The 22,671-nt window shown below is 39.2% G+C and overlaps 1 protein-coding gene across 4 annotated transcripts in view; it reads left to right on the forward strand.

Annotated features, from left to right (window-relative positions):
• Positions 1–22,671, forward strand: part of LOC120556399 (CD276 antigen-like) — a 66,457-nt gene that overhangs the window by 39,668 nt on the left and 4,118 nt on the right. The window contains exons 2-5 of one of the 4 annotated variants that reach the window (XM_039796009.1): positions 17,283–17,346; positions 20,402–20,478; positions 20,980–21,312; positions 22,072–22,383. In XM_039796009.1, the coding sequence (XP_039651943.1) occupies positions 20,412–20,478; positions 20,980–21,312; positions 22,072–22,383 (712 nt within the window). In that variant the 5' untranslated portion in view covers positions 17,283–17,346; positions 20,402–20,411. Of the gene's footprint in view, positions 1–14,948; positions 14,968–17,282; positions 17,347–20,401; positions 20,479–20,979; positions 21,313–22,071; positions 22,384–22,671 lie in introns of those variants that run through there. The other 3 variants (XM_039796000.1, XM_039796015.1, XM_039795991.1) reach the window with 3 other exon arrangements.

The raw sequence follows: 22,671 nt of genomic DNA on the forward strand, positions 1-22,671 counted from the left end.
AATATGCGCCACCAGAAACTGAATTTGAATCATTTATATTTGAATTTGAATTGCTAAACTTGAATAATTGCATAGAAAAACTGAATTTGAATCACATAATTTGAAATTGTATTGTTTAATTTGAATCATTGCATTGAAAAATTGAATCTGAATAGTATAATTTGAAATTGAATTTATTCGTTTGTAACTGAAGTCCAATACAATTTGATCTTCACTGAAAATTCAACTCTCTATATATCCTCACATTCAGTTCTCACAATTCAGATTACCAAATTCAATTTCAAGTTACTGAGACAGACATCCGGTACTGGGAGGATGAAGGAAGAGCAATCGAGCGCAGAGCGATAGGTAGAGTTCAGATACACAGGACTCCACTTGGCCAATCAGCACCTACGTTTTGGAACACAGCCTCGCTTGGACCCAGAGACTCATAGATAATATAATCTACCTGTTCACAATGTTCACAATGTAATGCCTGGTGTTAGTAGGCCTAGGTTTATTAGTCACATTCTTCCACTTAAGTAAACTTAAAATGAACTATTGCTACTTACCTTAGCCTAGCCTACTGCATGCAAAATATTGTGACTATCCATATTTGAAAATACATGTTAATTAATTTAAAATTTGAGTATTTTTAATCAACTCTAATATCTGATCGTTTGTCTCCTTCCTTAGAGCGTTTATATACATATTAAAGTTAGTTTTGTTTGTGATTTAAAAGTGTAGCTTTATCATCATGTGCAGTAACAAACAAAACAAAGAGACTAATTCATGTGCTTATAAAAGAAAATTTATTATAATCAGTTCACAGATCTGAGTCCAAACAGAAACTTCACCCTTCTGAACTAAGAGGTTCTGCTTCAAAGTGAAGTTTAAACAGACTGAAATGTCCAGGCTCACTCCTCCACTATTCATTTCATTTATTTCTGCATGTAGTTATTTATTTAACGAGACTTAAAGGGGTGATAGAATGATTATATAGGGTATTTCACACTGTTCCTTATGGTCTCCTAATGGGGTATGTAACATTGGTTGGGCTGAAAATGGCCTGGTTGATATTTTATTGGCCCTTGCGCATCCCTGTGTTTTGGCCCTATTTGTAACAAGAGCTTTTCTTCCAAATATGGTATGGTCATGAATATTTAGATGAGCTGCGCCGCTGATTGGTTGAGCGAACTTGCCATACGCACATATTAGAGACGCCACTGATTGGTTGGAGCTGAATCCCCAATACACATACATTAGAGAAGCGACAGAATCTCATATTCCAGACACTGCAATGTTTCATTACCAAATTCACTTCTGAGACTTTTTAAGCGAGAAATCAACTATATAAAGCTGAAATATGGGGCGTTTTACAATACAAATTTGATGGCTAATTGCAAAATTGGGTAAGACGTGTCGGACTTTAGGAGCTCCACACAGTCTGACGAAAGCGGCAGCCGCTGCGCGGGGCTCCATACCCAGGGTAAAGTCACCCTTTGTGGATACTGCACTACGGGCTCGGCGGCCAGCTGCCGGCATAACTATAATATATTTACGGTTTGAATTTCGTCACGCCACTTTGATTTTAAGGCATTTTTATGAACGTGAGGCGTCTTTGTAGGACGAGCAGCTGCTTGCAATATGTCCCATTCATTACAATGGGGAAATACCGCAGCTAGCTAGCTACACTGTCGCCATAACTAAATTATATTTACAGTTTGAATTTCGTCACGCCACTTATATAACATCATTCCCCAATGTCTTATAAAGCTAACCGTTGTGTCCGATTTGATTTTAAGGCATTTTTATGAACGCGAGGCGTCTTTGTAGGACCAGCAGCTGCTTGCTATATGTCCCATTCATTACAATGGGGAAATACCGCAGCAGCTAGCTACACTGTCGCCATAACTAAATTATATTTACAGTTTGAAAATTTCACACGCCACTTATACATCATTCCCCAATGTCTTATAAAGCTAACCGTTGTGTCCGATTTGATTTTAAGGCATTTTTATGAACGCTGCGTCTCCTTTGTAGGACCAGCAGCTGCTTGCTATATGTCCCATTCATTACAATGGGGAAATACCGCAGCTAGCTAGCTACACTGTCGCCATAACTAAATTATATTTACAGTTTGAATTTTGTCACGCCACTTATATAACATCATTCCCCAATGTCTTATAAAGCTAACCGTTGTGTCCGATTTGATTTTAAGGCATTTTTATGAACGCAAGAGCTTCTTTGTAGGACGCAGCAGCTTGCTATATGTCCCATTCATTACAATGGGGAAATATCGCAGCTTGCTCAACGCGTGCATAACTAAAGTATATTTACAGTTTGAATTTCGTCACGGCATGAATATTACAGGTTCCTCAAGGTCTTACAAAGCTTAGCTAACACTTGTCCGATTTCGGATATCAATTGAATGTATTTTTGTGAATGTCAGAGTTAGAAGGAGGCTAGCTAGCTCTCATTGATGGACTCCACCCCACCGCGGCTCTATCAATGAGACTCGCGGACAAGAGGCTTTATTTCCCGATTGTTTGTTTAAATAACTCAACACACATACCCATTATAAGATTAACTTGAACTTGCGGGCTGCCGGTAAAAGATTGCGGGTGTAACAAGCTCGCTGACACTGCGGTCAGGGTGGCGATGTAGCAACCCAGGCAGCACCAACACCGGCACTAAACTCCGGCACACAGTCGGAGAAAATTTTGCAATTAGCCATCCTTTTCGTAAAGCGGCCCATATTTGAGCTTTATATGGTTGATTTCTCGCGCATAAAAAAGTTTCAGAAGTGAATTTTGTAATGGAATAGCAGAGATCTGCGTGACCAAGCTAGATTCAGAAGACTACCTGATCTCAGGTCAGTTGTGTAGCCTATGTAAATATTGGGGCTGACTGTTCTCTTAAGGTTCCGGACCTGTGAACTGTTATCCCTTGCTGTTTGTTTTTTGTCATTTCTTTCGTTCCAACATCCAAAAACAGTTTGGTATCTTTAGTGCTATTCCTGCGCCACTGAACTCTACCTATCGATCTGCACTCGATTGCTCTTCCTTCATCCCTCCAAGTACCCGGATGTCTGTCTCAGTAACTTGAAATTGAATTTGCTGATCTGAATCTGAATAGTGAGAACTGAATGTGAGAATATATAGAGAGTTACATTTTCAGTGAAGATCAAATTTTATTGGACTTCAGTTACAAACGAATAAATTCAATTTCAAATTATACTATTCAGATTACATTTTTCAATGCAATTATTCAAATTAAACAATACAATTTCAAATTATGTGATTTAATTTCAGTTTTTCAATGCAATTATTCAAGTTTAGCAATTCAAATTCAAATATAAATGATTCAAATTCAGTTTCTGGTGGCACATATTTCAGCCCATAACTAAACACTAACTTTATCATATCTCTGCCAAATTAAATGTCATCAAAGTACTTGAGATCCTTGTTCAACATCCCACTACGATGCTCTGTACCAAATTTGGCGTATATCAGCCTTTAGGGGCGCGTATAAGCAACGTTTATTTGTTTTGGCCAATAACTCAATGCATTTCAATGGGAAATTTGCAATCTCTCTGCCACAGTAAATGCAATCCACACGAAACTTGTGATGCTCGTTCGGCATGCCACTCTGAGAATCTGTAACAAATTTGGCGAAGATCGGCCATTAGGGGGTGCTATAATCAACTTAAGTGTTTTGGCCCTGTTAATCAATGTTAATGGAATATTTGCAATGGGAATGTATCACAGACCTTGTAGCTCACACTTAATATTTACTGATGTTTACCTCCTACCATTACGTTTTGGTTTTCGCGTGCTCCCCTGGTGTTCTACAATAAACAAACTTCTTAACCCACCTGACAAAGTTTCTACAACCTTCAGAGTGGACAAATGTAACTCTTTTCTCCCACTTTTTTAATCCAAAATCAACACCATTCATAGGCGCTGATAGTGTGCAATTAAACATTGCAGTTGGTGCTGAGTGGAGCGTCTGTCATAGTGTGATTGGTTATGTTGGTGTTATTGAGTCTTAATTTCCCACGAAGATGCTTGAGGTTACGTGCCAGTTAATCTTTTCATCTCCAGTCCTATATCTGCATTTGTGAGAAGTGGCCCTGTCCTGAGTTGAAAGCCTATTTTACGGCTTTTGTTAAGGCGTGTGTGTTCTGAAATGCAAACAATTTTTGACTACTTATTTTTTTTATTTTTTTTTTTAAAGGGCTTATGCCTGTGAGCACCCACGGACAAAAAATAAATCCGCGCCTATGACACCATTTACAACAACCTGACCACCTCCCCCTGCTCTTTCAACCACCACACCTCGGCCCCCTCCACCCTCTCAGTCACTCTCTCATCTCTCTGCTGTCCCCTGTGGTCGGGGAAGTTTATTGTAGAGAATTGTTAAAGGTAGTCTGTACATGCATGGAGATGAACTGTTAACCACTACATTTGCAATGGCAGATCACCGCAGACCTTGTGCATCAAACCTCTCGATATTCACCAATGTTTGTTCCCCAAGTATCAGGTCCAGCATTGGCGCAGCTCCCTCGGGTCATCGGGGCGACTGACGCAGCGCCCCCGGGCGCGGGGCAACTGGCATCGGAGGCTTTTGGGCCCGTCATAACTGCTTGCAGTTCTAGTTTAATCTTGATTTCAAATGCCTTGAAATGGCATCCAAAGCCTGAACGACATGGGAAAAAAACAAAAAAACTCAACTACCATTCGAATGGATCAAAGAATAGCCAAAATGGCAAAGGCTCAAACAATGATTGGCTCCAGGAAAATCAAAGAAGACTTAAAGTTACCTGTGAGTACTGTTACGATCAGAAGAAGGCTATGTGAAGCAAAGCTATTAGCTAGAGGCCCCGCAAAGTCCCAATGCTGGGAAAAAAAAAAAAAAACACACACCACCGACATGTACTGAATAGGTTGAATTTTTTACAAAGGACACACTGACTGGCCAAAGGAGAATTCTGTGGACTGATGAGAGCAAAATTGTTCTTTTGGATCTAGGGGCCGCAGACAGTTTGTCCGACGGACGCCCATGCACTGAATTAAAGCCACAGTACTGTGAAGACAGTAAGGCATGGTGGTGCAAAAATCATGTTATGGGGATGTTTCTCATACTGTGGTGTTTGGCCTATTTATCGCATACCAGGGATCATGGATCAGTTTCAATACATCAAAATACTTGAAGAGGTCATGGTGCCTTATGCTGAAGAGGAAACGCCTTTGAAATGGGTCTTTCAACAAGACAATGACCCAAAACACACCAGTAAGCGAGCAAAGTCTTGGTTCCAGATGAACAAGATTGATGTTATGGAGTGGCCAGCCCAATCCCCAGACCTCAATCCCATAGGTGACATAAAAAATGCTGTTTCTAAGGCAAAACCCAGTAATGCAGAGGAATTGTGGACATTCCAGTGCAATCGCCCTGGGCTGGAATACCTGTTCACAGGTGCCAGAAGTTGGTCGACTCCATGCAACACAGATGTGAAGCAGTTCTCAGAAATAATGGTTATGCAACTAAATATTAGTGCAGTGATTCAAAGTAAAGCAAACCCTTGAGACATTTTTTCAGTTTATACAGTAAATGTTTGAGTTTGTAAAGAAAAATGCAAATACTGCTTTTTTTGTGAACAGCCTAATATTTCACACAAACTTGATCAATTTTGGTCATGTTTTGATTTAGAATTGAATGTGCAGTGTTCCCAATGCATTGATATTATGGAATTAAAAGCTATTCAAAGGATTTTGAGCATTATTCACTTTTTTTAAAATCACACCGCTATTATTTTGAACACAACTGTATATAAGAAGGAAGGGTGACCACTTCTGATTTAATAAAATAGTTGACGTAAGCAGATATATTTTCTGTTAGGCTACCAATCCCATTAACAACAGGTCTTCCCTTCAGAGGGATATTTAAGCCCTTGTGTATTTTATGGAGTGTGTAAATTACAGGGATCACTGGATGTTCAACCTTAAGAAACTCAAAGCCATTTTTGTCAAACTCCCCATTGTTGAAGTGATGTTCTAGTTGGGAATGTACCCGAATCTTCAACCTATTAGTAGGATCAAAGGCTAATATGTTAAAACACTTAGTGGTCTTTTAATTTCATTTTCATAATCCACAACATTTTGCAAAACAACACCCTCCTTATCAGCAGGCCGTACCACAATCCAAGTAAGTAAGTAAGTAAGTAAGTAAAATGTATTTGTATAGCACCTTTCACAGATAAAAATCACAAAGTGCTTCACAATGAAATGCAATTCAACACAAGAAGTCACAATACGAGCACATTGAAATACAAATAGAAAATATAACAAACAACCATAAAAAACCCATCGACTAAGTAAAGCCTTGAACAGCAGAGTCTTCAGCTGCTTTTAAAAGATTCGACAGAATCCACACAACGTAGCGAGAGGCAAGTCATTCCACAGCCTAGGAGCCACCCTGCTTGGAATGACCGATCCCCTCTAGTTTTAAAATTAGTGCGGGGAACCACTAATAGCATCTGACCTAATGATCTCAGACTACGGGTGGGGGTATGTAGCTGTATCAAATCAGAGATGTAGAAAGGAACTTGACCGTGCAAGGGGCCCCGAAAGTAATGACAAGAATTTTAAATTGAATTCTATACTGGACTGGTAACCAGTGAAGTGCTGCTAAAACAGGTGGATGTGTGCTCTTTTGTTAATGTGCATTAAAAGCCTTGCAGCAGAGTTCTGAACAGTCTGGAGACGATAAAGCTGATTCTTACTCAGACAGTAAAAAGACTGTTACAGTAATCTAAGCGTGAAGAAATTAAAGCATGAATGATCATCTCTAATTCATCCTTAGTGACAAGTGGTCTTAACTTAGAGATATTTCTCAGGTGGAAGAAACAGTTCCTAACTAATAATTTAGAGTGGTGATCCAACGACATAGCTGAGTCAAAAACCACACCTAAGCTCCTGAGACTCGGCTGGACAGACAAGCCTAAGTCCCCAATATGATGCTTTATCTCAGGGATACGACTTTCAGGGGCAATAATTAGAGTTTCTGTTTTTTCTGAGTTCAAAAGCAGAAAGTTGTCACATAACCACTGTTTGATACTAGACAAACAGTTTATTAAAGATGACAGTTTGGAGAACTCAGTTTCCTTAAAAGAACAGTAAAGTTGGATATCATCCGCATAGAGATGGTACGATATGTCTCTAAATTGACTAATTATCTGTCCTAAAGGAAATATATACAAGAGGAACAGAATAGGTCCCAAGACAGACCCCTGAGGTATCCCACACGACAACTCTGCAGTTTCAGACAATATCTGATTAACATGAACACTAAAACGTCTACCAGAAAGGTAGGATGAGAACCATTTTAAAACTGATCCAGACATCCCAACCAGATCACGAAGTCTATTTATCATAATGGTATGATCGATAGTGTCAAACGCAGAAGAAAGGTCCAATAGGACCAAAACTGTAAAATCCTTTGAATCAGCTGACATCATAATATCACTAGAGATTTTTAGAAGTGCAGTTTCCGTAGAATGCCTTTTACGGAAACCAGACTGGAATTTATCAAACAGCTCGTGCTTCTCTAAGAAAAGGGTGAGTTGCTCTGCTACAACTTTTTCTAAAATTTTTGACATGAAAGGTAGTTTTGATATTGGCCTGTAGTTCTTAGGTTGAAGTGGATCCAACGTGGGCTTTTTAAGTACAGGCTTAACAACAGCATGTTTAAAAAACTAGGAACGACACCAGTTAAAAGTGAGGTATTTAGCATCTCAACAATGCAGGGGCCAATGGAGTCAAAAGCTTGTACAAATAGCACAGTAGGGACAACATCCATAGGACAAGATGAGGGTTTCAAAGTCTGTAGCAGAGAAATGATGTCATTCAGTGTCACAGGTTTAAAAGTGGACCAAAAATGAGCGGGAGACAAGTCACATGCAGAGTTCTGAGGAAGTGATGGTAAGATGTTGGTCCTAACATCTCTGATCTTATTCACAAAGAAGTGGAGGAATTCATCACAGTCCGATTTAGAAGACACACTTGCTTGTGGGCCAGAAGGAGACACTAAAGCATTAATGGTGTCAAATAAAATTCTGGGATTATGCTTATTTGAGGATATAAGCTGAGAAAAGAAACAAGTTCTGGCCTTTCTCAGCATCTCGTTTAAAGTAACCCTTAGATCCTTAAGGTGAATCCTATGAACCACAAGTTTAGTAGTTTTCCAGAGACGTTCAACTTTTCTACAATCTCTCCTAAAACTTTGGATTGTTTCATCAATCCAAGGACAGGATTTTTTATGAGGGATAATGCTTGATTTAACAGGTGCTATTTTATCTAAAATTGTTAAACACTGAGTATTAAAAGACTGGATAAAAACATCTGCATCACTGCATCCCATCAGAGAACATGGGTCGAACAAGGCAGAGAACTTCTCAGCAGCATCATGATTCATAATCCGCCTTTGGGCCCTAATTCTCAGGGGCGGAGGATCAAGAGGAAAGTTAATCTCAAAAAACACACAACTATGATCACTCACAAGAACATCTTCCACACGTGCATTTGCTATATCTACACCAAGAGAGAAGACAAGGTCCAGGGTGTGACCCTTAATGTGTGTAGGTCCAGTAACGTGTTGAGTAAAATTAAAAGAGTCTGTGATAGAAAGGAGATCAGCAGCTGTGTTACATGTAGAATCATCAATATGCAGGTTAAAGTCTCCAATAATTAAGACCTTTTCCAGTTTGATGATAGACGATAGGAAGTCAGTAAAATCAGTAAGAAAGATGTTTGCCGGGCCGGGAGGGCGATAGATCAACACACTATAAAAAGTGTTAAAAGAACCTACTTTGAGCATCTGTTTTGAGCATCCTATTATCCTCAAATCCATTACAGTTCCTCTTTCCTCTTTAGACAGATTATTGTACACGTATTATTTTTTCTTTTTAATAGACCCTTTACATCATTCTCAACTAAATGGCAATTGTGTCAAGAGAGGCGTTGTGGTGCTTAGGAGGAATGAATGTAGACCTTTTCTTGAAGCGACTATGGGCCAAGATACTAGGGGCAGAAGTGGCAGACCTTTAGACTTGGTCCAAAGGAGGATCACTCCTGGTTACATTGTCTCTCATATCAGAATGGAAAAATTCCCTCAATCTTAAGTTACGAAAAAACTTCTGGAAATCAATAATAGTCTCAAAGTCATTAGTATGAGTAGTTGGAACAAATCTCAGTCCCTTACTTAAGGCTTTCTGAAAAACTGGTGGTCTGCCACTTCTGCCCCTAATGGCTTGGTTGTAACTGTCTATATTTCATTTCTTGAGAAACACTGAGGTCTTATAATGTTTAGTCACTAGCTAAATATTATCTTAAGCTTAGTGATTAGAGATGTTGATTCAGACCATGCAGGGTAATTTAAATGCAGGGATGAATTGATCTATTATAGTCACATAAAAGGGTGGTCAAGTTTTACTTCTGCGATCTTGCTCTTTGTTTCAAAAAAGTTTCTCATCGTGAACTGGCAGTCTAACATGAGGCTTGGGACTACTTTAGAAACCTGTTTTACCGAGGGTGGCCTCTAGCTCACCCAGAAAGAGCATTTGCCCCATGTTGGCTGAGGCCCCAACAGCAGCTCAGGGTTCAATCTGACCTGCTGCCCTTTGCGCATGTGTTATCCCCTATCTCTTCCCCTTTCTGGTATATCCACTGTCAATAAAAGGGAAAGCCCCAAAAAAAAAAAAAGAAACCTGTTTGACCAGCTGTCCACTAACTTTGAAAATGTTTTGTATTCACACTTGAAATGATAAACAAAGACTCATACTGAAAGAGAAAGCCCATCAAGAGATAAATTTTTGCCATACCACTTCAAGAGTTTAAATGTTGCCAAATATTAGGCAATATCATCTTAACTTCAAAAAGTGGGGAAAAAATATCTGCGATGAGCCTGATGTTTTTATTTCCTTCCCTTTTAGAAAGTCAAGTGTTAGACTCGCATATCCCTTTTATCCATGCAACCTCTGTACTACTGATGGTACTTATTGCCACACCGCACTGCTCTTTTGTAAATACTTTGCTTACTTTCCTTTTTATTACTCACACGTTTTGATCTCCACCTCTTGCCTGAACCTTGATTTTTTCGGTTCATGACTGAGCATGGTGCAGTCACAACTGTGTCTTGTTATGTCTAAGCTGTATCATTTAGGTTCTTCAATACATAATCAAAATAAGAAAAACATGCTTTGGTTTGGCTTATTTGAAATGGTCTCTATTATGCCAACACACAGAAGGGGCAGGGGGCAGCCCCTCCCCCTTCCACAGGCTATGTGGGTTTGTGTGGGTGCAATTAGGAATTCTTACATTGCCAACTGGACAAATAAGAAGTTCAGCCACAAAGCTACAGTCTGAACAATCCAGTCACGAGTTGAAAGAAGCACAATACTAAAAGTAAAAGTATCTTTTGAACAAAGGGCTTTCAATAGGTTAATCGAGCCACTGCAGCTGTCTGAGTGGCAGATGCGAGGATGTCTGAATCTCTTGGACCACGGTGGAGAAAGATCTGAAACCACACACAACCCCACCAGGGATAAATCCATGAATTTCTCCTCTGATGCAACAAACGTTGCTTATAGCGCCCCCTAAAGGCTGATATACGCCAAATTTGGTACATAGAGCATCGTGAGTGGGATGTTGAACAAGGATCTCAAGTACTTTGATGACATTTAATTTGGCAGAGATATGATAAAGTTAGTGTTTAGTTATGGGCTGAAATATGTGCCACCAGAAACTGAATTTGAATCATTTAATTTGAATTTGAATTGCTAAACTTGAATAATTGCATTGAAAAACTGAAATTAAATCACATAATTTGAAATTGTATTGTTTAATTTGAATAATTGCATTGAAAAATGTAATCTGAATAGTATAATTTGAAATTGAATTTATTCGCTTGTAACTGAAGTCCAATAAAATTTGATCTTCACTGAAAATGTAACTCTCTATATATTCTCACATTCAGTTCTCACTATTCAGATTCAGATCAGCAAATTCAATTTCCAAGTTACTGAGACAGACATCCGGTACTTGAGGATGAAGGAAGAGCAATCGAGTGCAGATCGATAGGTAGAGTTCAGTGGCGCAGGAATAGCACTAAAGATACCAAACTGTTTTTGGATGTTGGAACGAAAGAAATGACAAAAACAAACAGCAAGGGATAACAGTTCACAGGTCCGAACCTTAAGAGAACAGTCACGCTTCCCCAATATTTACATAGGCTACACAACTGACCTGGAGATCAGGTAGTCTTCTGAATCTAGCTTGGCTCACGCGAGATCTCTGCTATTCCATTACAAAATTCACTTCTGAAACTTTTTTATGCAGAAATCAACCATATAAAGCTCAAATATGGGCCACTTTACAAAAGGATGGCTAATTGTAAATTTTCTCCGACTGTGTGTCGGAGTTTAGTGCCGGTGTTGGTGCTGCCTGGGTTGCTACATCGCCACCCTGACCGCAAGTGTCAGCGAGCTTGTTACACCCGGCAATCTTTACCGCGAGCCCGCAAAGTCCTGTTAATCTTATAATGGGTATGTGTGTTGAGTTATTTAAACCAAACAATCGGGAAATAAAGCTCTTGTCCGCGAAGTCTCATTGATAGAGCCGCGGTGAGATGGAGTCCATCAATGAGAGCTAGCTAGCCTCCTTCTAACTCTGACATTCACAAAAATACATTCAATTGATATCCGAAATTGGACAAGTGTTAGCTAAGCTTTGTAAGACCTTGAGGAACCTGTAATATTCATGCCGGGACGAAATTCAAACTGTAAATATATTCTTTAGTTATAGCGAACGTGGAGCAAGCTGCGATATTTCCCCATTGTAATGAATGGGACATATAGCAAGCAGCTGCTCGTCCTACAAAGACGCTTTATGTTTCATAAAAATGCCTTAAAATCAAATCGGACACAACGGTTAGCTTTATAAGACATTGGGGAATGATGTTATATATGTGGGGACAAAATTCAAACTGTAAATATAATTTAGTTATGGCGACAGTGTAGCTAGCTAGCCGCCGGTATTTCCCCATTGTAATGAATGGGACATATAGCAAGCAGCTGCTGGTCCTACAAAGACCGGCGTTCATAAAAATGCCTTAAAATCAAATCGGACACAACGGTTAGCTTTATAAGACATTGGGGAATGATGTTATAAGTGTGGACGTAAATTCAAACTGTAAATATAATTTAGTTATGGCGACAGTGTAGCTAGCTAGCGGGCTATTTCCCCATTGTAATGAATGGGACATATAGCAAGCAGCTGCTGGTCCTACAAAGACGCTTTGCGTTTCATAAAAATGCCTTAAAATCAAATCGGACACAACGGTTAGCTTTATAAGTACATTGGGGAATGATGTTATATAAGTGTGGATCGAAATTCAAACTGTAAATATAATTTAGTTATGGCGACAGTGTAGCTAGCTAGCGCGTATTTCCCCATTGTAATGAATGGGACATATTGCAAGCAGCTGCTTGTCCTACAAAGACGCCTCACGTTCATAAAAATGCCTTAAAATCAAAGTGGCGGACCGAAATTCAAACCGTAAATATATTATAAGTTATGCCGGCAGCTGGCCGCTGAGCCCGCGGAGTGCAGTATCCACAAAGGGTGACTTTACCCCTGGGTATGGAGCCCAGCAGGCTGCCGCTTCGTCAGACTGTGTGGAGCTCCTAAAGTCCGACACGTCTTACCAAATTTGCAATTAGCCATCAAATTTTGTAAAACGGCCCATATTTCAGCTTTATATAGTTGATTTCTCGCTTAAAAAAGTCTCAGAAGTGAATTTGGTAATGAAACATTGCAGTGTCTGGAATATGAGATTCTGTCGCCTCTCTAATGTATGTGTATTGGGGATTCGCTCAACCAATCAGCGCGCGTCTCTAATATGTGCGTATGGCAAGTCGCTCAACCAATCAGCGACAGCTCATCTAAATATTCATGACCATACCATATTTGGAAGAAAAGCTCTTGTTACAAATAGGGCCAAAACACAGGGATGCATAAGGGCCAATAAAATATCAACCAGGCCATTTTCAGCCCAACCAATGTTACATACCCCATTAGGAGACCATAAGGAACAGTGTGAAATACCCTATATAATCATTCTATCACCCCTTTAAGTCTCGTTAAATAAATAACTACATGCAGAAATAAATGAAATGAATAGTGGAGGAGTGAGCCTGGACATTTCAGTCTGTTTAAACTTCACTTTGAAGCAGAACCTCTTAGTTCAGAAGGGTGAAGTTTCTGTTTGGACTCAGATCTGTGAACTGATTATAATAAATTTTCTTTTTATAAGCACATGAATTAGTCTCTTTGTTTTGTTTGTTACTGCACATGATGATAAAGCTACACTTTTAAATCACAAACAAAACTAACTTTAATATGTATATAAACGCTCTAAGGAAGGAGACAAACGATCAGATATTAGAGTTGATTAAAATTTTTAAAAAAAAATAATCAAATTTTAAATTAATTAACATGTATTTTCAAATATGGATAGTCACAATATTTTGCATGCAGTAGGCTAGGCTAAGGTAAGTAGCAATAGTTCACTTTAAGTTTACTTAAGTGGAAGAATGTGACTAATAAACCTAGGCCTACTAACACCAGGCATTACATTGTGAACATTGTGAACAGGTAGATTATATTATCTATGAGTCTCTGGGTCAAGGCGTAGGCTGTGTTCCCAAAACGTAGGTGCTGATTGGCCAAGTGGAGTCCTGTGTATCTGAACTCTACCTATCGCCTCGCCGATTGCTCTTCCTTCATCCTCCAAGTACCCGGATGTCTGTCTCAGTAACTTGAAATTGAATTTGGTAATCTGAATTGTGAGAACTGAATGTGAGGATATATAGAGAGTTGAATTTTCAGTGAAGATCAAATTGTATTGGACTTCAGTTACAAACGAATAAATTCAATTTCAAATTATACTATTCAGATTCAATTTTTCAATGCAATGATTCAAATTAAACAATACAATTTCAAATTATGTGATTCAAATTCAGTTTTTCAATGCAATTATTCAAGTTTAGCAATTCAAATTCAAATATAAATGATTCAAATTCAGTTTCTGGTGGCACATATTTCAGCCCATATTTAGTAGCTAGCTAGGAAAATTTGTTTGGTCGTCAAATGCGCATACTTTAACGTAGCAAAATTCCTTGAGTAACTTTTGGTCAGGTCCATCTGGAGATGCTATCTACCAGGTTTCGTGCAGATCGGTCGCACGGCCTAGGACGAGTTCGAAAAAGTTGGTTTTGCGCATTGCACAATATTGTGAAAAAACTTTGGAGTGGAAATGGGCGTGGCCTATATCATGTGATTCAGCTTTATTTATTTTCTAATGTGCGATGTGTAATGTGGGAGTTAAAGGCAAAAAAACATTATAGCGCCACCTAGTTGTCCACATGTGTAATTTTTGGTAGGTGTGGTCCATGACCCATTGTCCACCTACTCTGTAAATTTGAAGTTGTTCACATTAGTGTAAGTGGTGAATCTAGACTTGGGTCCCATAGGCCACGCCCACTTTGACCTCTCAGTACCCCACTCTAGAGTTTGCCTCAGGAGTGCCCCTAGATGGTACCCATCAAATTTAAAAAAATCAGATGAGCCGTTCATGAGATATAAACTTTTTGTATTTGTAGTGCCCCCTAGTGACCAATTTTCGTAAAACACTTGGGGGGCCTTCAGAGAGTCATGGCAAGCAAGAATCTAAAGGTTGGCATTGATAGCATTTATTTTGGCCGAAATATGGCAAAGTTGGTGTTTTCATAGTTAGCTACACAAATTAATTTGTGCGTAATATGCACAATTTTTATCCTATACATTTTTTTTTTTATTTACTTTTTGTCAGGCTCATTTGGAGATGCTACCTGCCAAATTTCGTGCCACGGTCTAGGAGGAGATCGAAAAAGTAGGTTTTTGAAAAATCACGATTTTTCACGCATAAAAGTCTAGGTGGAAATGGGCGTGGCCTATATCACATGATTCAGTTGGATCCAGGGAACATGTGGATGTATGGTTTTTGAATGTCGTGTGTACGGTGTGGGAGGTATAGGGCCAAACACATTTTTTCTGCTATAGCGCCACCTAGTGGTGGAAGTGGGTCAATTGTTGCGACTGAGGTCCTGGGCGGAGTTTTGGACCAGTCCTGAAAATGGCAACCCCCACCATGTATGTTTTAGGCTGTAGTCAGAGTTTTAGGCAGAGAAGAAAAATAATGAAGAAGATTAATCCTTAGAAAAAACAATAGGGTTCCACAGTCCTGTGCTGAACGGTGTAGCTCTTGCTACCACCGGTTCTTGCAGACTCGGCTTGGACCCCTAATTACACAGAATGAGCAGCATGCATGTCATGACTGTTGGGTTTGTTGGTTTTCTATGACTCTACAACACTTACTAGTGAATTATTTACCATGTAGAATTATCACTTCTACCAACAAATTTGATTTATGAGATTAGTCATGTTGGACTGCTATTATTTTGAACACAACTGTATGTGACTCTATCAATTTTATCAATTCACTGAAAACCTTTGTTACCTCTGACAACTTGCTGTTGGCTACTTTTGATGTTCAGAGTTTGTACACAAATATTCCATATGATGGTGGCCTGGAAGCACTCCAGTATTTTCTCTCTTTAAATCAGTCTGGGCCAAAACCCAGCACTGACTGTATATTAGACTTATGCAGCGACAACACAGGCTGTAGACTTGAGCAAAAGATTCCTCAATAGAGTGTCTTTGATCAAAAAAAGCTCCCTAAAGATCCAAATAAGTCCCCTTTATGCTGCGTAAAATATTCCCCACTGGTGTCAGAATTCAGAAAATCGGTCTACAAATATTGGGACATTATTGATTCGGACCCTAAACTAATGAGTTTTTTCAGAAAAACCTAAGCTTATTTTCAAGTCTGCCCCTAATTTAAGAGATTGCTTAGTTAAAATTGATATATGTCCGCAACCCACAACGTCCTTTCTCAGTATGCCAGACGGTAACTATAAATGTGGTAGTTGCGCCCAGTGCTCGTACACGCATAAATACAAAAGCTTTAATCATAAGGTACAGCCACCAAGTTGACGTCAACTATGAGTTTTGTTGAGATTCTCCCGTTTTCAGCAGTAGTTTCAAATTGTGAGATTTGCAGGAAGGGGGAAAGGGATGTCAATGGGACTTTGAGGTACTAGGCTGCTGTTCATTCAAAGAGGGGAAGCTCATTTTTGGCCTACATCATAAAAATTGTCCATTTATTTATAATAATAATAATAATGTAATAATTAAATTATATAATACAATAATAATATAATTATTCTAATAATTTATAATATCCGTGAGGTTTCATCAAGAGGCATGGCCAGCAGTAAATTTTCTTTGTCACAGCACTTCCAGTCAGCCAGCTAAATTTGTCATACCAGGAGAGCTGAACAGACCTGTTAATTTGCCCTGTCTTTTGCACTAAATCAATCTTAGGTGTTGATCTAACCCTGCTGTTTAAGGAAGACTTTCAAATGGCTTTGCCAAAATCAGGTCGACAATATTAGCATTGTCTGCCATCGTGTGCAGTTTGCTAGCTGGCTAGTTCACCCCTACAGCACTAGCCTAGCCTATGAATGAATGAATGAACAAACGATCTAACAAAACTCGAAGGATATAATGTATGCCTATTTTACCCACCAAACTGTTGTAATTCAACTATGACAACCTTTAACACTTGTTTCGCTCGGTCAAATTTGAACCATTTTCAAAGTTGTTTTTTTTTATATGGGAAATATGTGTTTCTTTCAACTAAAAATAATTGTTTAAATGGTTTCAAAACAGTATCCTGACTAAACTTTGACATATACCAGTCTGTGAGCCACTCAACATCCTCTGATCTTAATTATTAGTCTAAATAATTCATAATTTCTGCTTTAAAAAAAAAAAAAGAAATTGTTACAATGTCATAAAATAAGTTTATTGACCATGAATTAAAAAAAGTGTTGGAAAAAAAGTGACAAAAACTTTTAAAAAGCGCAAAAAACGTCAAAAAACCACAACAAAGTTCATTTTCAATTTTGACCCAAAAGGACAGCAGGTTCATGGTTGACGGGCAGACAACACAAGGGTTAAATTAGTACATAACTCAGCAACAGATAAAGTCACGGACATCTCCATCCTTTTACTTCTTTCCACTTACATTTCATGTAGCTTCACAGTCCCAGTTTGCCTTTTTTTCTGCTTTGTTTCTGCCAGATGAGAGATACAGGGTGACCTTCTCTCAAACAAAAGGACACATGCATGCAAGGTGTTTCACTCGGTAAGCATGACAAAATAGCTACTTAACACAAACAAAAGTGAAAACAGAGACCTAGACATGGATCAGATTAGGAGAAGCCTTGTAATTGCTGGAGGGTATAAGGAAATGGGACAAGAGACCACACATGTTCAGCACTCAGCACAAGCTAAACCAGAGTGAGCTCTGCACAATTTCTGTACTTCAGCAAACTCCGATTAAAACCCTGACTTGTGTTACTGCATGCTTAAATAGAGCTCCCTTGGTGACAAAACTAGAATCATCTCATTTAAAGTTATATTTATGTGTAAAAAGTGGAATTTAAGTGTCAGTTTGAGAATTGGATTCTCATCCATGCAAGATCTAGTGTGTATTTAATACTCCAAAGCTTTTTATGTTTTGAGAGAAAAGTAGTTTCACCTTGGTTTAGAACAGACTAAGTCATTTTGATGCTGGATGATGAGCTACTAATAGTTTTTTGTGCATTCACTAATCCGGCATCGGTGGCACTCCTTTAAAAAGGTGTGCTTTCAAACTAACTAGGTTATTATTAGGCCTGGGCAATATATCGATCATATATCTATCGTGATGAGAATCGTCTTAGATTTTGGATATCATAAAATCGCGGATATATTAAGTGTGGTCTTTTCCTGGTTTTGAAGGCTGCATTAGAGTCAAGTGATGTAATTTTCTGAACTCAACAGACTGTTCTAGCTGTTGTATAATTTGCCTTTACACACTTTGTCATTAAATCGACATTTCTGATGATTATTTATCTAAAATCTCATTGTGTAAATAATATTTTGTTAAAGCACCAATTGTCAATCCTAAAATATCGTCGCCATATCGACATCAAGATATTTGGTCAAGAATATTGTGATATTTGATTTTCTCCATATCGCCCAGCCCTAGTTATCATTGTGTAAATAGGTTTAACCATAATGCGTCACACAAGGGTGGGAAATTACATGAGAATGTTTTGGAAATTACTAACAGTCTCTCTTTTAATGTGGATATACAGTACAAGGTGGTGCACTCAGTTGACTTAGGACTAGTATAGTTACAGATAATTCTAACAATGCTGGGTAAATAGCTCCTCTAACCCTTCCCTTTGAAGCTTTATGTTGTATATTTTTATTATTTATTGTTTTGTGGGAATGTTAGTGGAGTGGGTCTTTTCAAGTTGCTCGCCTATGCTATAGCACACCGGGAAACTTTGCAGCGGTACACAGAGTTCTTCATCAATGTGTCATTTTTCTGGGGGTCACCAAGGTTATTTCCTAACCTGTGCTAGTTTGACATTTCACACCACAGTAAGGGGTATCGTCACTCATAATCTTGCAGACACTTTAAGTTTGCTGCTAAGATTGACAACATTTGGCTAAGTCTGCTACTGCCAGGCTCAACAGTATGGGACTTACAACACACCTGTATCCTCTTTATCCATATTTAGTTTCTTTATTTTACTTGTATATATTTCTACAACAAGTCAGCATTTGTAATGGCACAGGAAAAATATCCTGTGTCAAAACAAAACAAAAAAAGATTATTTAGTTTTCCTACCAGCACCTGTCACAACACATCAGCTGAAGGCCTCACCTGCTGATTAACTCCACACACACGTATATAAGGGTGCAGTTATGGGTTCCATCTTCAGAGTGAATTGCATTGTAAAAGTACAATAGATCCACTGGTAATTTAATTCATCTTGTCCAACCAGCTCAAGATTGTTGCAAAACTATGCACCTGTCTAAGTTTTTGATGTGATTTATGTCAGAAGCATACATCTTTGGTTAGATTTTATGGTAATGTGGCCAGAGATAAGAATTTGTTATAGAAAAGGATTTCTAAGGATAAAAAAGGATTTCTAAGGATAATTTTATTAAAACAAAAAAGACAATGTACAAAAATACAACCTCCAAAACACCAGATAACATATCTAATCTACCTTTTATTTTGTTCATTGCACCAAAGATTGGTTCACACCACTATGGTTAACCCCTATTGTCGACGCTTACGCCAGCGACAGACAATAAATACTTAATATGTCTTATTTAATATCTCCAGATCAATACAGCGTAGTTTAGAAGCAGAGAAATGCTCCGTTGCAACGAGAATATCCTGATAGCCCAGGTTCTCCTGAAAGACACGATGTCTATAACTTGATTGTGCAAATTATTACACAAGGAGACCATGAAAGGAGATATGAAGCCTATATAGTCTATATATTTTAATGGGAGGGAATTACATATTGGCTTCTTGAGCCGTGTGTCACCAATGCGCACAGCGGTTTGAATTATGTTTTTATATTTTTTTATTTGCTCTCACGATCGCTTCCCACTACCAAGGTTGCAACTGAAATAATAGGCTAAAGCAATGACAGTTTATGGAAAGCCCAAGTGTAATTATGGCCAGATCTTGGTCCTGACTGATGGGGAAGTGATATTGGAGTTGTGATTTATCTACAGCATCAGCTATTTTTTTTTTTTTTAGCCAGCTTTCCTTCCTGTTTTAGGAAGCAGCGACTGTATTGCGTTTTCCCTGGAAAACCGAGTCTGTGTTCTTCATATTTATGTAGAATTATAATTTGCTCTTCTTATATATATAACATGCAGCTCTGGTAGATGTTTGCGATTGGTCGTGGTGCGCAAACACCGCCTCTTTTATGTGAACGTGCGCGTCTCTAGATTGGACAAACCTAGGTTGATTGAACTAGTTGATAACCACCTTCGTGACACCGGTTATCCAGGACCGCAGTTGTTAGGGTTAGTGAAGCCGGATTACTGAAAGAAATCCAGGCCATGTTGATCTTGCTTCGTAGTACAGGCCTCTGGTGAACTAAAGATGGGAAAACATGGCTTAGACCTCAGAGGGTTTTAATGTGTGGATTCTACTGAAAAAGAGAAATCTTGTGCAGAGTTATCAGTGCAAAACTCCCAGCAATGTACATCCAGTAAACCAGACCAACCAGCCCCTAAAACACTGACCTCTATTGCATAATAATTGACTGCTCTTTACATCCTGCATTTTAGTTGGTGAGTTAAAACATGTGTACTGTATGTTTGTTTTGTCGTTTCAGGTAAACTAACATGGCTTCAATGGGTATCCTCCTTTTTTTCACTGCCATCTACATCAGAACAGGAAATACAAACGCAGGTAAGTTCTCCTGTAATCTGACAATTTCCAGTATGAAATGCTGCTTGCCGCTAGCCTGGAAACCAAACGAATCTGCAAGCTCGTGTTTCACTTTCTCTGGCAGATACATCTGGCCCCCCGTCACGTTCAAAACCTGGACGGGCCAATAACAACAATTTACCTTACATGGGGCAGGTTTAAGATGATTACTGACAGAGGAGCGTCATGTTTACCAAATGTACTTACCAAACGTAACTGGCACACTGCGTCCAGTGGAACACACCAGGCTCACAAAACTCAGATCAAACTGCCAAGCTCGGCAGGTTTGATTAAAGATGAATCAAGATTATGTTACTGTATTGCCCATTTGTCGCATAAAATGTTTTCAAAAACAAATTTTTGCGTACTGCTTAGCTGAAATTTGAGAATGTTTATCATGTTTCACATTTTCTGGCAATTCCATGCTAGCTTGCTACTGATGTAAGACTGTATCCCTTTAAAAAAACATGTTTTCTTTAACAGGTTTTGTAAATGTGGAATGCCAGGCTGAAAAGGTGGGACAGTATGGCCAGCAGTCACTGCTGCAGTGTGTTGTCAAAACCACACAAGACCTGGCAGATCTAGAAATCCGGGTGGTCACTTGGACGAAGGAGGATCGTCCCTTACTGGTTTTTCATGAAGGGAAAAATAAACCCCAGCCAGGCTATTCTTTTGCTGATCCATCCTGGAATGACAGAAACAGGAACGTATCCCTGCTCATCACCAACACTGCTGTAGAGCACGAGGGAGTTTATAAATGTACGGTGATAACAAACAGCGGCGACGGCGAGGACAGCACCAGCCTTAAGGTCACAGGTGAGAGCCATCAGTCGTGGTTGACCACTGAAACTTTTTGACAACTATTTGGCACAAAGAGATGACCATTTTGAGTCATGAATCAAAAGTCATTGTAAGGGCAGTGGTGGCCTAAAGGTTAGAGGTTAGAGACACAAGCTTGTGACCGGGAGGTCGTCGGTTCAATCCCCAGACTGACAGGATCAAATCTGGGTGGGGAAAGTGGAAGAGCAGCGCTTGTCCCTCACTCATTACCACCACTGAGGTGCCCCTGAGCAAGGCCATTAACCCCAACCTCTCCAGTGGAGCTGCTCAGTGGCCAGCAGATGGTTGTACTGGGCAGCTTCCAGGTGTGAATGTGTGCAACTGTGTGAATATGATCAGGGCATTCCTGCAAAAGAGAGGCTTCCTCTCAGTGAACCTTTCCTGAATAAATAAAGGTTAAAAAAAATTGACTTGAAAGATTAAATTGTTGCCTTGAAGGGATGAAGATTGTTTAGAGATCCTGGGGACTTTCCTGGCCTAGCAGATTGGTATTTCCCTTTCTGTCCTTATACAGTACTTTCAGTTTCAATGTTAAAAATCATCCAAAAATACCCGTTGTTGTCTATTTGTCTTATTGACCACCATACAATCTATGCTTACATTGCACTATATTGTACTTTTTAAATATAATGATCGTCAAACAATTTTGTGATATTTTATTGGTGTCATTTGATGGACGTCATGGTGCAACATTCCGCTGAATGATGATGTTTGCTTTCTGCTTTCTCTTTGCAGCCAAATACAACAAACCAACTATCCACTCCAACCCTGAGACAGTACCTCTTAATACAGATGTTACCCTGATGTGTGATTCTGATGGTGGCTACCCAAAAGGTCAACTTCGCTGGTTTGATGAGAACAACACGGAGTGGACAAAAAGCTCTCAAATGGAGGCGAATCAGACAGAAAGTGGTCTGTTTAACCTCTCTAGCAAGCTGTCTTTGCTGAAAGGATCCATTTTCACCAACTACACCTGCAAAGTGTTCAATGCCAGTGGAAACAAAGAGGAAGAGGCCACATTTGAAGTACAAAATGCACAAAATAAAGGTAAATGTTGTTGAGCACCATGCTTTACACCTTTTAGGCCTATTGGCCCAATCCTGCTTCACACAATGAAATGTCATGCAGTAATTTCAGCCACTGTTACAAGTGAGGTCATGCTTTACCTGAAATTTAAAGCGACGCATGTCACTACAGCAACATAAACACACCGTCGTTTAGTATTGTGCAACTAAGAGCTAAGAGGAATCTAAAACACAAGCCAACTGTAGTGTATGTTTTGCGGACAGATTCAACGGTCTGGACCCAGGCAAGTATTAAGGAGTGTGTTGGTCA

The sequence above is a fragment of the Perca fluviatilis genome, chromosome 1 (genome assembly GCF_010015445.1).
Source record: "Perca fluviatilis chromosome 1, GENO_Pfluv_1.0, whole genome shotgun sequence".
Taxonomy (NCBI): Eukaryota; Metazoa; Chordata; class Actinopteri; order Perciformes; family Percidae; genus Perca; species Perca fluviatilis.